Below are 15,022 nucleotides of genomic sequence, written 5' to 3'. Positions count from 1 at the left end.
ATTTCATAAGGTCACGGAAATGACAACAAGCGTTATATTTAGACAGACGCCAGCACAACAAAAGTTCAAGAGTCGACACAGACGAACAGCACAGATGCGCTGTCAAAAGCGTTTAGACTTCATACACATCGATTACGTTTTCAGCACTGATTTAATAGCTAGGTCACCACCATACTGGATGTGGCGTTTCATCGACAAAGGTCTTTAGTTTGCGGCAAATTGCCACATCCAACATGGCGGAAATGTGACGTAACGCAGCAACGGGTTCACCTACATGCGCAAGGCTGGTTCGTCTGATGCTTTCCTTTGCTGAGAATGTTTGAGTTGTTGGACGACACGGGAGTAACATGATGTTAACCGCCTTGGCTAGTGGTGCGGTGGTGTTTCCTGGCCTATTCTACGGGCTGGGGAAACTACTCAAATTTAATTTCAAACATTGGGACGACGCAGACGTTGTGACAATCAGCGAGAGGTCAGTACTTGAAACTTCATTGAGCAGGTGCCACTTAGTCGTGGTTCAGTTGCAAACATTAGCATAAAGTTATCCTTTGCCTGAATATGACAGCAATAATAGTAAAAAACTGCTTGTCATTTTGTAAAATAATATGGTACTTCCTTATTACAGGGGTACTCGGTTTGCGACGTTAAAATTGTACGTGCCGTAGTCTGTCCCGTTCCTGTGCTAACTCAATAATTAAGTTATACTGACACTCAATATTTGCATGGAAAACACTTAAAGGTTATATATTTTTTGTGCGGCGTCCACCGTGCGCATCTTCTTGTGCGGCGTAAAGGCGGGTGCCGCACAGCGCAACTACAGTTCGTTGGACAACGTGCATTGGGTAATACATAAAGAAGAAATAGTGAAGAAATAATGCATTCTTTTTTCCCAGGCTTGTTTCTGCCATCCATGCGAGCATTTCGACTGTAACTGGAATCACGGTGGTGTCATCTTGCAACAATGTCTTGACTGACAGGTAATTTCAGGTAATATGAGATGAGTGGATCAGTGGAACCTCCACAGTTAAATCTGAAGCTCAACCAAAGAGAGGGCGGGGGCGGAAGTAGGAAGAAATTAATTGTAAATATAAAAAAATGCAACGTTAAATGGTAAACACATTCAAGTTTATAAAATTACAATCGAGTTTATTTCATGGCAAATTCCGAACGAACTGGGAAAAAAGTGGTCGACCCGCCTTGTATTCAAGTTAAACGAGTAGCTTACTGGTTGAACCTGCTTCTCCGGAACAAGTGGTGGTTGTATTTCAAAAACAGGCTTTGGCAACTTCTGTAATGTTTATTTATTATATCTTGTTTAATATTTTCACAAATATAAACTGCAGTTCTGCTACATGTGAGTGTGAACACAGAACACAAAGAACTGCGATTCGGACCGTGAACCTCAGAACTCTGATGCAGACAAGCAACCCACTACTCACTGCACTTACTACCCGATAGAAAACATTTTCTTGACATTCGAAAAATTTGCTTCATAGAATAGAAACCATGAGTGGAGGTTCCATTGCACATCGTGCTGGAGTCATTAATGTGTGCGCTTTGTGGCGAAAATACAAATTATGTGGTCAAATTTGGAGAAATGCAATTTCTTCAAAAGTTACTAGGGGTCACTTAGAAATATCCTTATTTTTAAAATAAAACAAAAAAATCAGGAAATGTGGCAAATGACTATTCTAGCTGCAAACATCAGTTTTTTAAGGCAATTGCAATTGTGTTAGAAGGCTAATTGATGATTAGAAAACCCTTGTGCAGTTATGTAACTTTTCATGGGAAAGAAAATTGTCTGGGTGACCCCAAACTTTTGAACTGTAGAGTAGGCCAGAAATATAATGCAAACAAATCTGTGGCTTTTTCATTTGAGCTTTTTATGCTTCACAAATCTGGTAACAAAATCTTCTCATGCTACACAGTCACTGGCTGGTCAATGAGTTCATATTGTTCGGCTCATCCTTTATGACCACCGACCTCTTTGCCATGTACCTGAGCCACTACCATATTCAGAGGGTCAGAGGTCAGAGCTGCCTGTACAACAACCACTCTCTGCGAACACTGAAGGCTTTCGTCTACAAGGACTGGCTGCTTGTCCTCCATCACTTGGTACTGGTTCTGCTGTTCCTTCCCATCGCCTTGGTAAGGATTTACTATGTTCAAACAACAGGATTAGTCTGTGTCTGATTTGAACACTCGTGTCATTAACTTTATGTGCCGCTCAGTTCTTCAGAAGAGGACTAGGCGATTTCTTTATTGGGTGCTTTCTCATCACAGAATTCAGCACACCATTTCTCTGTTTTGGAAAGATCCTCATTCAGGTACACAATGCATTGTCAATATTGGAGTTGATTCACCAATAAGATGTAATTTCCCATCAAAAGAGCAAAATTGTTCCGAAAAATTGCTGTCTGTCTGAGTCTTCCTCTTCTGTCTGGGATCCAGTTGGGCCTTGACAACACCAGGCTGCACACAATCAACGGCATGCTAGTTCTCTTGACGTTCTTCATGTGTCGGATCATGATCTTCCCCTTCATGTACTGGATGTACGGGCGACAAGTTGGTATTCCGCTGCACAAAGTTGCTTTCCATCTGCCCTGGCACTGTAACGCGGGCAACCTGACCATCTTCATACCCCAGATCTACTGGTTTTACCTCCTGCTGAAGAAAGCTCAGCGGCTGTACAATAAACATAGGAAAGACCATTAACTCAAAACAGACAACCTTTGATAAAATAGTTGTTTTAGACGCACAAGGTAGTGTAAGTGAAGCTATTGAAAGGAAAACAAAATTGTTTACAACTCAGACATGAACTAAGTTACATTACTGTCAACATTTCTTAGCACTGTCAGTCTGCTTTTCTGTTACAGCCAGCACTGCACTTTCCTGGAAAAAAGAATATACTAGTTTTAGAATTAATTTGATATTAAGAAAATAAAAATAAGTTCATATATCTAATGCATTATCCTTATTATTATCAATTTGGTGTAAAAGTGGAGAATTGTTTTACCCATGAAACTCATTTTACCTTCTGAAGAAAGAAGCCCCCAGAAACAAGCAAGAACTGAAAGAGGCTGCAGGAAAGGCCTGAGGGGGGGAGAATCCAATGAAGAATGCAAATGTCTGGTGAAGTTAATAAGTTAGTCACATTAAGTTTATTTAATATCATTGATTATAATACTTTCGCTAACTTAAAAAAATGGTGGCTTCAAACAAAAGGTGCTCTGCTCTGATTTTTAATCCTATATAGATATAGATACCATAAAATAAAAATATCACATTTTGAATTGTCTCATATTCTTCTTTGATTTGAAACCCAAATAAACAACCTTGCCATTCCAGTACTTTTGGAGGAGACTGTAACTGGCACTAAAATCTCCTTTTTAGTTTTGTAAATAAATGACACAAATGTGATTAAGGTTGTGGTGATAATATTATCCATATTTTCTGATTGAAGGTCAGAAAATGTACGTTAAATGCAAACATTTTGTTTTGAAAATTATTTCGCTTTAATTGTGAATGTTTTTTTACCAAGGTTTACTCGTCACATCCGTCTACCAAGTTGCATGTGCAAAAGTGATGTGCATTCCAGTTCTTTTAAGTGAGTTGGATCATTAGAATCAGTTCACTCAAAAGATTCGTTCACCAACTGAACGGATCTGTGAGTGAACGAGTCAGTGAATGAGTGATTTGCATTTCCAGTTCATCGCGAGAACGGATCAGTGAGGGAACGAATCCTGACTTTCCCGTTCGCGAACGATACGCGGTACGTTAAATGCATACATTTTGTTTTGAAAATTATTCTGCTTTTATTGTGAATTTTGTTTTACCCACGTTTTTATTCGTCACATCCGTCTACCAAGTTGCATGTGCGAAAGTGATGTGCGTTCCAGTTCTTCCTCAACAGTTCTGAAGCGCTTTCCTTCCCGTGCATCAACGGATCAGTCAGTGAACGTGTTGCGTCTCCCTCCTGGCGTGAACGATGTAAGCCAGAATGTCGATTTACGATTTGCCAAGGAAAGAAAGAACCACTCACTGAAACACCACTTCTTTTATGCGCGTTTTCTCCAAGCTAACGGCTAACTTTATTGCATGAAGGGATGCGCCGTTATGCAACAACGGGGAGATTATGCTTCTCTTTGGGTAATCCTGACTTTAAAACATAGTACTTTTCAAATAACGTGTATGCATATATACACCTAAATATTGTTATCCAATATATCGACTGCAATTTCACATTGGATTGCTGGTTTAAATTTACTTTTAATATTATTATTTTTAATAAACATTTATGTTAAAACTTGTCTGGTGTTTTATTCCTTGTTTTTATATTCGCCAATTAAAACATAAAAATCAGACATTTGGTTAACTGCTTTATATGACAATATGTGTATGTATATCTGCTGCAATTTCACATTAGATTGCTGGTCTGAAATTTACTTTTATTATTATTATTTTAATAAACATTAAAAACCTGTTAAATCTTGTCTGGTGTTTTATTCCTTGTTTTTATTTTTTTAGGCATGAAAACAAAAATTTGACATTTGGTTAACTGCTTTATATGACAATATGTTTATGTTTTACGTTGTGTAATATGTGTTGGTGTCCCCCAAAATAAAGAGCAAGTAGTCAAATACACATTCTTGACACATACAAAAAAATGCATAATGTTATTAGGTACACCTGAAAATGCTGGTGTACCTAATGTAGTGTCCGTGTGATGTCACAGATCAACCAGCCAATCAGGAGGTGGGGGTGAGGGCGGGTGTGGCACTTTTCACTTTCATTTCAGCTTTGGCCATGATTTTTCCCTAATGAACTGACCTGTTTTTAGGTACGCTTGAAAATGGCGGCGTACCTAAACGAGTGTCCGTGTGACGTCACAGATCAAACAGCCAATCAGAAAATGGGGGTGAGGGCTGGTGTGGCACTTTTCACTTAAACCAGGGGTGCCGACCTCCAGTCCTCGAAGGGCCGCGTTCCAACATGTTTTCCAAGTGACCCTCGTTAAGCGCAGGTGCGTGAAAAGTTTTAGCTTCTTTCACGTTCAAAAGGAGCTAAAAGTTTTCACGCACCTGCACTTAACGAGGGAATCACACGGACACTCCATTAGGTACACCGCCATTTTCAAGTGTACCTAATAACAGGCCACTTTATTAGGGAAATATCATGTTCAAAGGTCACAGGTATCAAGCTCTAGTCCTCGGGGCCGCATTCCAACATGTTTTCCAAGTGACCCTCGTTAAGCGCAGGTGCGTGAAAAGTTTTAGCTTCTTTCACGTTCAAAAGGAGCTAAAAGTTTTCACGCACCTGCACTTAACGAGGGAATCATGCGGACACTCCATTAGGTACACCGCCATTTTCAAGTGTACCTAATAACAGGCCACTTTATTAGGGAAATATCATGGTCAAAGGTCACAGGTATCAAGCTCTAGTCCTCGGGGCCGCATTCCAACATGTTTTCCAAGTGACCCTCGTTAAGCACAGGTGCGTGAAAAGTTTTAGCTTCTTTCACGTTCAAAAGGAGCTAAAAGTTTTCACGCACCTGCACTTAACGAGGGAATCACACGGACACTCCATTAGGTACACCGCCATCTTCAAGTGTACCTAATAACAGGTCACTTTATTAGGGAAATATCATGGCCTCGTTAAGCGCACCTGCGTGAAAAGTTTTAGCTCCTTTCACGTTCTGCAGGAGCTAAAACTTTTCACGCAGGTGCGCTTAACGAGGGTCACTTGGAAAACATGTTGGAACGCGGCCCTTCGAGGACTGGAGGGACCCCTGGTTTAAGTGAAAAGTGCCACACCCGCCCTCACCCCCACTTTCTGATTGGCTGTTTGATCTGTGACGTCACACGGACGCTCCTTTAGGTACGCTGCCATTTTCAAGCGTACCTAAAAACAGGCCAGTTCATTAGGGAAAAAATCATGGCCAAAGCTGAAACGAAAGTGAAAAGTGCCACACCCGCCCTCACCCCCACCTCCTGATTGGCTGGTTGATCTGTGACATCACACGGACACTACATTAGGTACACCACCATTTTCAGGTGCACCTAATAACATTATGCATTTTTTTGTATGTGTCAAGAATGTGTATTTGACTACTTGCTCTTTATTTTGGGGGACACCAACACATATTACACAATGTAAAACACATATACATATTGTCATATAAAGCAGTTAACCAAATGTTAAATTTTTGTTTTCATGCCCCAAAAAATAAAAAAAAGGAATAAAACACCAGACAAGTTTTAACAGGTTTTTAATGTTTATTAAAATAATAAAAGTAAATTTCAAACCAGCAATCTAATGTGAAATTCCAGTAGATATACATACACATATTGTCATATAAAGCAGTTAACCAAATGTCTGATTTTTATGTTTTAATTGGCGAATATAAAAACAAGGAATAAAACACCGGACAAGTTTTAACATAAATGTTTATTAAAAATAATAATATTAAAAGTAAATTTCGAACCAGCAATCCAATGTGAAATTGCAGTAGATATATTGGATAACAATATTTAGGCGTATATATGCATACACGTTATTTAAAAACTACAATAAGTGTTATAAAATCAAGATGACCCAAAGAGAAGCATAATCTCCCCGTTGTTGCATAACGGCGCATCCCCTTCATGCAATAAAGTTAGCCGTTAGCTTGGAGAACACGCGCATAGAAGAAGTGGTGCTTCAGTGAGTGGTTCTTTCTTTCCTTGGCAAATCGTAAATCGACATTCTGGCTTACATAGTTCACGCCAGGAGGGAGACGCAACACGTTCACTGACTGATCCGTTGATGCACGGGAAGGAAGGCAGTTCACACATTGACTCGTTCGCGAACGGGAAAGTCAGGATTGGTTCCCTCACTGATCGGTTTTCGCGATGAACTGGAAATGCAAATTTCTCACTCGCTGACTAGTTCACTCACAGAACCGTTTAGTTGATGAACAGGAAATGCAATTCACGACTTATTCATGAACAGGAAGTTACGTCATTTTCTTCTTCGTTTTGTTTTACGGCGAGGTGGCATCAGCTTCAATGCGCATTACCGACACCTACTGGTTGAAGTCACATGAACTGAAAAAAGAACGAATCACTTTAGGAAGTGATTCGTTCACTCTCGTTCACAGAAAAATAAATCGTTCCTTTGAACGAATCGTTCGCTTACAAGCCAACACTTATGTGCGAGTAGTGCGTAGTGCGTAGTTTTTGCTACGTTTTTCACATGATTGTGTTGTGAGGGCGACGCTACCGATCATTATGCTTAAAACGTTGGGTTTTGGAACTTTGACATTTGCTGGACTTTACTTTGGCTTCAGAAAAGTGTTCAGGTGGACTTTCCCTCGCTGGACCGACGCGGATGTTTTGATAGTCAGCGAAAGGTCAGTTCATTCGTGTCACCTTAACGCATTTAAAATGGTCTTGCGCCAGTGAATTACACACACGAGAAAAAATATGGGCCTTAGTTCGATTTAATGCATGACGTCTGCTCGTGTTAGTCTGCAACTGACTTTTCTTGAGGCAAACATGTCCAAGCAAAGGGTGCTCCCTTACCAGTTAGGTGAGCTATTGTGATTATTCATAAACTAATAGCTGGCAGACATACTGACAAGTAAAGTACTGGGTTAACTTACACAGAAATGTACGTACTTAACGACTAAATAATTATGTATGGTACTGTTGCGTTAAATTGGCACAACGAGAACGAAGCATAAAATAGTAAAAAGTAACTCATAATACTTATTACAAAAACATGCATGGTGATCAGCGCCAGGATTTTTGTTTGCCCCCCCCTCAAATTTGCAGACTTTGCCATTTAAAAGTTGCTTGCTACTGATTTGTATATTATGGATTGTTCAGGAAATAAACTTTAAAACAGTGCATTGCTGCTGTTTTCAGGCTCCTTGATGCTATCCACGCTTCCTTGGCTACTGCCTCAGGAGTCATCACCGTGACATCATGCAAACATATCATGACAGACAGGTAAGGTCGAAATGTGACTTTACAGTACCAATGTGACCTTTAACTCATGCTTACAAATTCCTCTGGCCATCCGCAGTCACTGGGCGCTGAACGGGTTTATCGCGTTTGGATATCCCTATTCAGCCATCGACCTCTATGCCTCGTACATGAGCCACTTCCATACGCACAGGCTCAGAGGGAACAGCAAGTACAACAAGCACTCGCTGATGACCCTGAAGGCTTTTGCCTCCCAATATTGGTTGACGGTGCTTCATCACCTGGCAGTGCTTGGTATTTTGCTCCCCATTGCCATGGTAAGAATTTTGTGTACTCAAACGTGTTGGTTTTGAACACTCATGCCACTTTTACCATATTCAGATTTAAAAAACTTTGTTTTTCAGTTCTACAGGAGAGGTCTGGGTGATTTCTTCATCGGATGCTTATTCATCACGGAACTCAGTGTTGCTTTTGTCGCCATTTCGAAGATCATCGTCCAGGTACACTGACATCATTAGGGCTTGTTACAGCACATCAAACAAAAAAATTGATTTGGCAGGTTGTTCACATAAACCCCTCCCGTCTTATTTCCAGGTGGGCCTCGAGAACAGCAGGCTGCACAAACTCAACAGCATCTTAGTCCTCATCACGTTCATCCTTTGTCGGATCATGATCTTCCCCTACATGTACTGGAAGTACGGACATGATTTTGGCATCCCACTGCACAAAGTGCCTTCTCACCTGCCTTGGCACTGTAACGTCGGCAATGTGGCCGTCCTTTTGCCTCAGTTGTACTGGTTTTACCTCCAGCTCAAGAAAGCCCAGCGAGTGTTCCGACATAAGAAAGACTAACCCAAATCAGAGCATCTGCTTTCAAATACCAGTAAAAATTCAGGGATGCATTGGGGCTTTAGAGTGAAACAAATGTACCCACGTGTCCTTAACATACACTTTAGTCATTCATCACAGGGCTTTAAATAGTTAAAATAATTAATTATATTGTATTTTCAGGCATTAATAAACTATATGTTTTGAGAAACAAATCTCTGAATTTGCAGGGACTTGAAATGCTGGCAGCTGGTACAATAAACTGGTGTATCTACCTTTTGGCATCTATTCAACAGAATAAGGTGTGGCTTCCTAACGAGCTTTGTCTCCAATTAGAGAAGCCAAAATTTCACAGAGGTGAACTGTAAGAAAATAGACAAAAGCATGTCATTTTGTTTTTGTGCCATGTTCTATGGGTAGTGTGTGGGATTTCTACAATGGGTGCCTTGGCTCAATGGCTGTGGAATTGTTGCATTTAAATAAAACTGCGTGCAATGGTGATGGAATTCCTTTCATGTGACCTTTGTATTTTTTTATCATACTTTTTTTTAGACTTTCTTTTGAAACAAATGGGCATACCAACAAATGACATGCAAAAAGGTGACTAATTTGCTCTTAATTCACCCCAAATAAAAAAAAAAATCCCCACACGAATGTGTGTATAAGTAGCACTATAGAAAAATAAGCCATTCCATGTGAGCAAAAAAAAAAGGCAATGTCACCCGAGTTGAGCTATCTTCTGCTGTAGAACAGACTTCATCTCCTGGTTCTCCAGGTTGTCTGTGATGGTGTTGAAGAAGTGCTTGATATTCTCATTCTCAAGTGGGCTGCTGCTCTCGGGGAAAGCGCCTGCGATGGCCTGGTAATGACTGAGGATCTCCAGGCTGGACAGGAAGAGAGGTTCACTCTGACCTCCTGGCATCATCACCTTACAAAATGAAAACAATCAATGACTAGTGGACAATCCACTAGTTAAAAACAAGAAAATCAAATCACTGCAGTAAAGAACGGTTTGGCATTCTCAATTTTGCTGATTTTCTGTAATCTGCTGAAAAGCTCGCCTATTTGTTTTTTCACTCTCTATAGTTGATTACTGAATTATAATTCTCATATATTAGAATGTTCCTGGCAGTATCTTATAAAGATAGACATTAACACTTCTTACCTGGATGTGTTGAACATGACAGAAGATCTGACTGAGAACGAAAAGGACTTCCTGACTGGGCACTTGCTCAAGAGTCTGTGCACTTTCACTTAAATCTTCCAAAGAGTCTCGGGGCATTTTAGGAGTTTTGACCGGGGTACAGGATACTTCTGAGACTTTGAGTTGTGCAGCATGTACTTGAGTCGAGCCTGTCAGAGCGCCGGATGCGGGTAGGGCTAATTTGGCTTTTAGCGAGTTCATCACCTCCCTCATCGTGTGTGCATATAATCTAGCCACGTGAGCCCAGCCGTCTGCTGATAGCCAATGAGAACAGCTGGATCCACAGAGCAGCTGTAGTACTCGAAGCATAAGGACCGAAAGGCAGAGTTCATAGGAAAACTGCCTCAAATCCAGGAGAGGCAGGAATTCCACGTACTCCAGTGAGAAGGGCACATGGAGGCGACCTGAGGTGATCAGCTCTTTCAAGGTGCCAAGTAATCTGCTCCATTGGGGAACGGAGCACCAGGGCATGGTCTGGGTCAGCGCCACCAGCAGGCCCTTACTGAACATGCTGACGTGTTCCGACCGGCGCTGGTCCAGATCCAGACAAGACAACATGGTGGACTGAAGGGAATCTGACAATGCGCAGCACTCCATCCATGCCAAAAGACCGGTGCCGTGTCCGTACTGGGGCAGGTTCAGAGCCGACCACTCCTAAAGATGATGGAAGAACACATGCGATGAAGCTCACCTTAACATATCATCATGACACGTCTAAAAATAAAAAAAGACAATCTCCCACCTGTTCAGGAAGATCACAAACAGCCAACAGAGAGGAGGGAACTTCATTTTTGAAATGCACACCCCACACGGGTTTTAGGTAGAAGTAAACCGTCCAGTCCAGTCCTTTCATTTTATCGTGGAGCCAGAACAGAGCTCTGGACCAGCGACTTGGGGTAGCTTCCACCTGGGCGCCAACCACCTGTGCCAGTGTAATCAGCACCGAGGTCAGTAGCTCGCTGGTTTCCATGGACCAACGGTGGACAGCGCTCCCAAGTGGTTGCTCCCAACACCTTGCGAAAGACATACGTCAGGAATAAGACAAGGTCAACGGCTTGTAATTTCACAATCACTGAATTGTGACAGTCCAGCAACAATTATTTTCAATCTTTCAATGCAATACCAACACATACTGGTACATACATTTTCATTCATTACGCATTTGACATAAGAAAAAAACATTTTTTTTATCGCCAATAACAATTTGAAAATATCACCTTTCATATATTATCATACTTTTCATGGGACCAAAAGACGTGTGTCTGTGTGTGTATTACTTTACCCTGTTTTTTTTCTGTCAAACGTTTAAATGAATTACAGTACTCTTACGTGGTCCTTGCCTTACTAAAGACGCCATAAGAGGTTCGAGGCACCTCAACATTGTACGGAATGAAAATATAATCAACTGAAACTGCAGTTTTTGAGACAACCTGAGGGCCTGGTTCTGCAGCTGAGCCAGGATGAAAAGCAAAGGAAAGGGTGAGCATTCCAACACCCAGTGGGCTGAGCAAGAGGCTACTTCCTGTGTATCCACACACAAGGCAGCGTGGAGAAGTTGAAGGCTGAGTTTTAAATCAACAGAGCCATTGCCTAGAGGGAATATAAGCAGAGGAAATTTTTACACTAAATGGGAGCTGCAACCAAAAACTTGACACTTTAGTAACTCTTAGCCGTACATAATATACATACATATAAATCCAAAATGATGCTAAAATTAGTTAGCTCACATTGTTGTTGTTGAAAGGGTATCAATTAACTAGCATGATAAGAACGTGTCAAGAGACTCTTAGCCAGTTGTGTTAGCGAGACATATGTGACAAAATAGTATTGTCGCACCATATAACAAATTTACATTAGAATGAATTATTGAAGTCAGAAGCAAGTCAATTTATCTTAAAAAATTGTTTGGTTGTCAAAAGAAATAAATACTTACAAATTATACCAACATTATTAAAATGATGACAATTTCCAATTGTTGTACTTTTAGCTAGAACTATGAAGTAGACCCATGATTTACTTTGGCGGGCCAAATGAAATCTTATGACCGGCCTTGAGTTTGACACCTGTATTCTCAGCAGCATGGTGGAGTACCGGTTAGCACATGTGCCTCACAGTCCTAAAGAGTCAGTATTGGAATCTTGTCTATTTCAAGTGTGGTTGGCATATTTTGACATATTTCCCCATCACTCACCCAAAGGCGTGACTCACCTGAGCAAGCTAAATTGGGCAAGACGAAGACGTTGACAAGCTCCTGAGGTGACAGAAGGGTCTCTTTTTCGCCTTCACCTGTAGCTATCGGCACCATTAACAGAGCCACAAACTTGTGGAACTGTTCCTTTTCATTCTCTGAGAGTGACCTGGCACTTGTTACTTCCTGCAGGCACCTGCAGAGTAGATGTGTGGGATTTCTCCCTTCGCTTTCCTCTTTGCATTGCGTCAAACCTCCAAGGCCGGGCAACTGCTTCAAGATCTTACTCACGAGGGAGAAGGCCCCTTTATTGAAGATAGCAGATTGGCAGCAGGATCTCAATGTTGCCTCGGGGTTCTGAAAGGCCACCCTGGCCACTAATGACACGGCTGTGCTGAGGTTGCCCTCTGTCTTTGAAGCTCCGCCTCCTCCCTGGATGATGCAGTTGAAAGCCATGTTGAGCTCCCGTTCAAAGCTGGCAATCAGAGCGGAGCCGCCTGAGGTTCCAAAGAAACCCTTGCTGGATGATTTCAGAATGGCTGCCAAAGCTTTATTCTTGTCTTCCAAGGAGAGCGCAGTGAACACGGCCGTGACAACTTTAAGCAGCCTCTTGCTCCAGCTTACTCCAAAGTTCTCACTTTGGAGTTGACTCGAGAGGGTGGAAGCCAGTTGAATGAGTGTGTCGCACTGCTGGAAGGCTGTTTGGTTCTTTTCAAGGCACTCCAGCCATTGCTGCTCATCACAGGCCAGCCAGCTGGTCTCACTGGCAAACAACACTGTGACGTCGTGGTAGTCCTCCAGACGATGACTGATGATGGTCATGGCAACTCTCATACTAACCTCAGAGGAAGTCTCAATAATGGGGAAAGTTAGTGATGCCAGCAATCCTCTGAGTTTATTCTTCTCAACCTCTTCTTCTCCTGTCATGTCAGCTTCTTCTAGACCCACAAGCATTCTGTGGACACTTTGCTGGAGTTTGAAAGCTGCGTAGCTGGCAGGAGAGCTGCAACAAGCTTTCAGCAAGTCATGGTTTTGCCAGAACTGGGTGAGCTCTGACACACTCTTGAGGGCTTCAAAAAGGCTTAATCTGCTTGGCTGAAATTTAGATGGGATATAAGATGCTCTGAGGTCTCGCTGTGCCTCCTGTAAAAGCTCTGAAGTCAACTTGTCATTGTTCTTCTCTCTGATGCTCATGGCTTTGGACAGGAAGACCAGTTTATCTTTGATTGGAAGGATGACTGACTGATTCGTGAGGAAAGTCGTGTAAAGAGAATCAAGACAATTGGAGAGCGCATGAGAGCAGTGCTCTGGTTTAGATATGGCATCTTTCATATCTGTTAGCATGTGAAGGAGAATGTCTAGGACGTCAGTGTTGTTTGGTGACGCTGTTGAGTCCAGTTTCATCCTCTTGGCAGTGTGATGAGTCAAACTAGCAGGTTGAGAAGTAAGATGAGCAACTCGGCGAGCAAACAACACTTCAATACTATCCTGTCCGTCAGCCAACTGATCTTCTCTGCTTTTCCACAGTTGCCACCACAACTCAAGAAAGAAGTGGACATCATCTTCACCCACAGGGTTGCTCTTCATATGTTCAGAGAACTGTTCCAGCTCAGAACACAGCTGATGCCGTGGAAGACACAGCAGAAAATGAGCAAATGTGTCTGCAGCTGACAAGGATTTGAGCAGTTCTACCAGAACAGTGTAGTTGACCTCTGGGAGGGGGTTCTGTAGAGGGAAGAAGGGGCTCTCCCTCCATGCCTCCTCAATGTCTTCACCATGCTCCTTGCTCAGAAACTTCAACCACACGACACAAACTAACTTTTTCCTCCAGGAGGCAGCCTTGCTTTTGAGATGATTTCCCTCGCCACAGATTTCCCCCACGGCGGCCAGGACTGGATTGCCCACCTTTTGCCAGTCACATTTCTGAAGGGAGCTCAGGGATGAAGGAAGACACAATTTGTCAGCCAGGAGGAAAGATCCCTGAAGAATGGCCCAGTCTGAAGAATGAAAGTAAAAAAAAAGAAGACACGAATTCAGGCATCAGTACTCCAATCATACTCAATTTTAACATGAACTCCTAATCTTTTAAAGACAGATCTTTCGCACAGAGGCCTAGAGTATTAAAAGAAAGGATTTGGATTTCTGTTATATCTGGAGTGCGTATTTGCTAGAAAATTATTGATTTTGCAGTGTGAGCTTAATTTGCATAAATTCATATATAAAAAAAAAGAGATTCGGTGTGTTCTTCGTGCAAAACTGAAACAATAAATGCCACTAAATTGTGACACCAGTCATTGTCAACGAAAAACATAAATGTTAGTAATTTCAACAATATTAAAGTAGAAAGTGCAGTTTGCATTGATACAAGTACCATACATAATAGTCCATTTTAGAGTGCAGGATTTGAATCCGTATGTCTACCTTTACCAGTATTTTTTAACACAGTCATTTGTACATCAACTTAAGAGGGTTGATAAAGCTATTGGTGATCTTTGAGTCAACTTTACCTTGATCCATGATCATGTAGGATGTTAAAAATAGCTCCAGTCAATATATTAATTTGGAGCCTAAATGTGTCACAACTCAAATGTAGTTCCTTGATTCAGCAACATACAAACAGTATCTGTACATCATGACATATATGCATATCGTTAAAAATCACAATTCAAGCGTGCGAGAAAAACGACACTTCCGCTGTCTCTGGTCAACGAGGCCATATAAGAGACGATTCCAGGTGCTGCTGGTTACCTACAGCGCTACCCTACGGCTTTTATGAGTATGACACCAAAGACAACCCGGAAGTACCACGTCGGTTTATTTATTTTTTTTTTTTTT

At 41.7% G+C, this 15,022-nt stretch overlaps 3 protein-coding genes across 3 annotated transcripts; 2 read left to right on the top strand and 1 right to left on the bottom strand.

Moving 5' to 3' along the window:
• Positions 1–228: 228 nt before the first annotated feature.
• LOC148395249 (TLC domain-containing protein 3A-like) lies at positions 229–2,964 on the top strand. The gene is made up of 5 exons (XM_088381827.1): positions 229–472; positions 894–977; positions 1,929–2,148; positions 2,232–2,327; positions 2,452–2,964. The coding sequence occupies exons 1-5, from the start codon at positions 348–350 to the stop codon at positions 2,713–2,715; spliced, it is 789 nt and encodes a 262-aa protein (XP_088237953.1). The 5' UTR covers positions 229–347; the 3' UTR covers positions 2,716–2,964.
• Positions 2,965–7,165: 4,201 nt separating this feature from the next.
• LOC148395248 (TLC domain-containing protein 3A-like) lies at positions 7,166–9,301 on the top strand. Its single transcript, XM_088380367.1, has 5 exons — positions 7,166–7,390; positions 7,908–7,991; positions 8,068–8,284; positions 8,372–8,467; positions 8,562–9,301. The coding sequence occupies exons 1-5, from the start codon at positions 7,269–7,271 to the stop codon at positions 8,817–8,819; spliced, it is 777 nt and encodes a 258-aa protein (XP_088236493.1). The 5' UTR covers positions 7,166–7,268; the 3' UTR covers positions 8,820–9,301.
• On the bottom strand, positions 7,215–14,928 carry gemin4 (gem (nuclear organelle) associated protein 4). The gene is made up of 6 exons (XM_088380361.1): positions 14,695–14,928; positions 12,208–14,184; positions 11,430–11,589; positions 10,742–11,012; positions 9,961–10,653; positions 7,215–9,723 (listed from the first exon to the last, which is right to left on the bottom strand). Exons 1-6 carry the CDS (start codon positions 14,708–14,710, stop codon positions 9,514–9,516), a joined length of 3,327 nt encoding a protein of 1,108 aa, XP_088236487.1. The 5' UTR covers positions 14,711–14,928; the 3' UTR covers positions 7,215–9,513.
• Between the last annotated feature and the right edge of the window lie 94 nt (positions 14,929–15,022).

The sequence above is a fragment of the Syngnathus floridae genome, chromosome 7, assembly GCF_059516105.1.
Source record: "Syngnathus floridae isolate MCC-2025c chromosome 7, RoL_Sflo_1.0, whole genome shotgun sequence".
NCBI classification, from domain to species: domain Eukaryota; kingdom Metazoa; phylum Chordata; class Actinopteri; order Syngnathiformes; family Syngnathidae; genus Syngnathus; species Syngnathus floridae.
The sequence above is the reverse complement of the archived record's forward strand: the minus strand, read 5'-3'. Positions and strand labels throughout refer to the sequence as shown.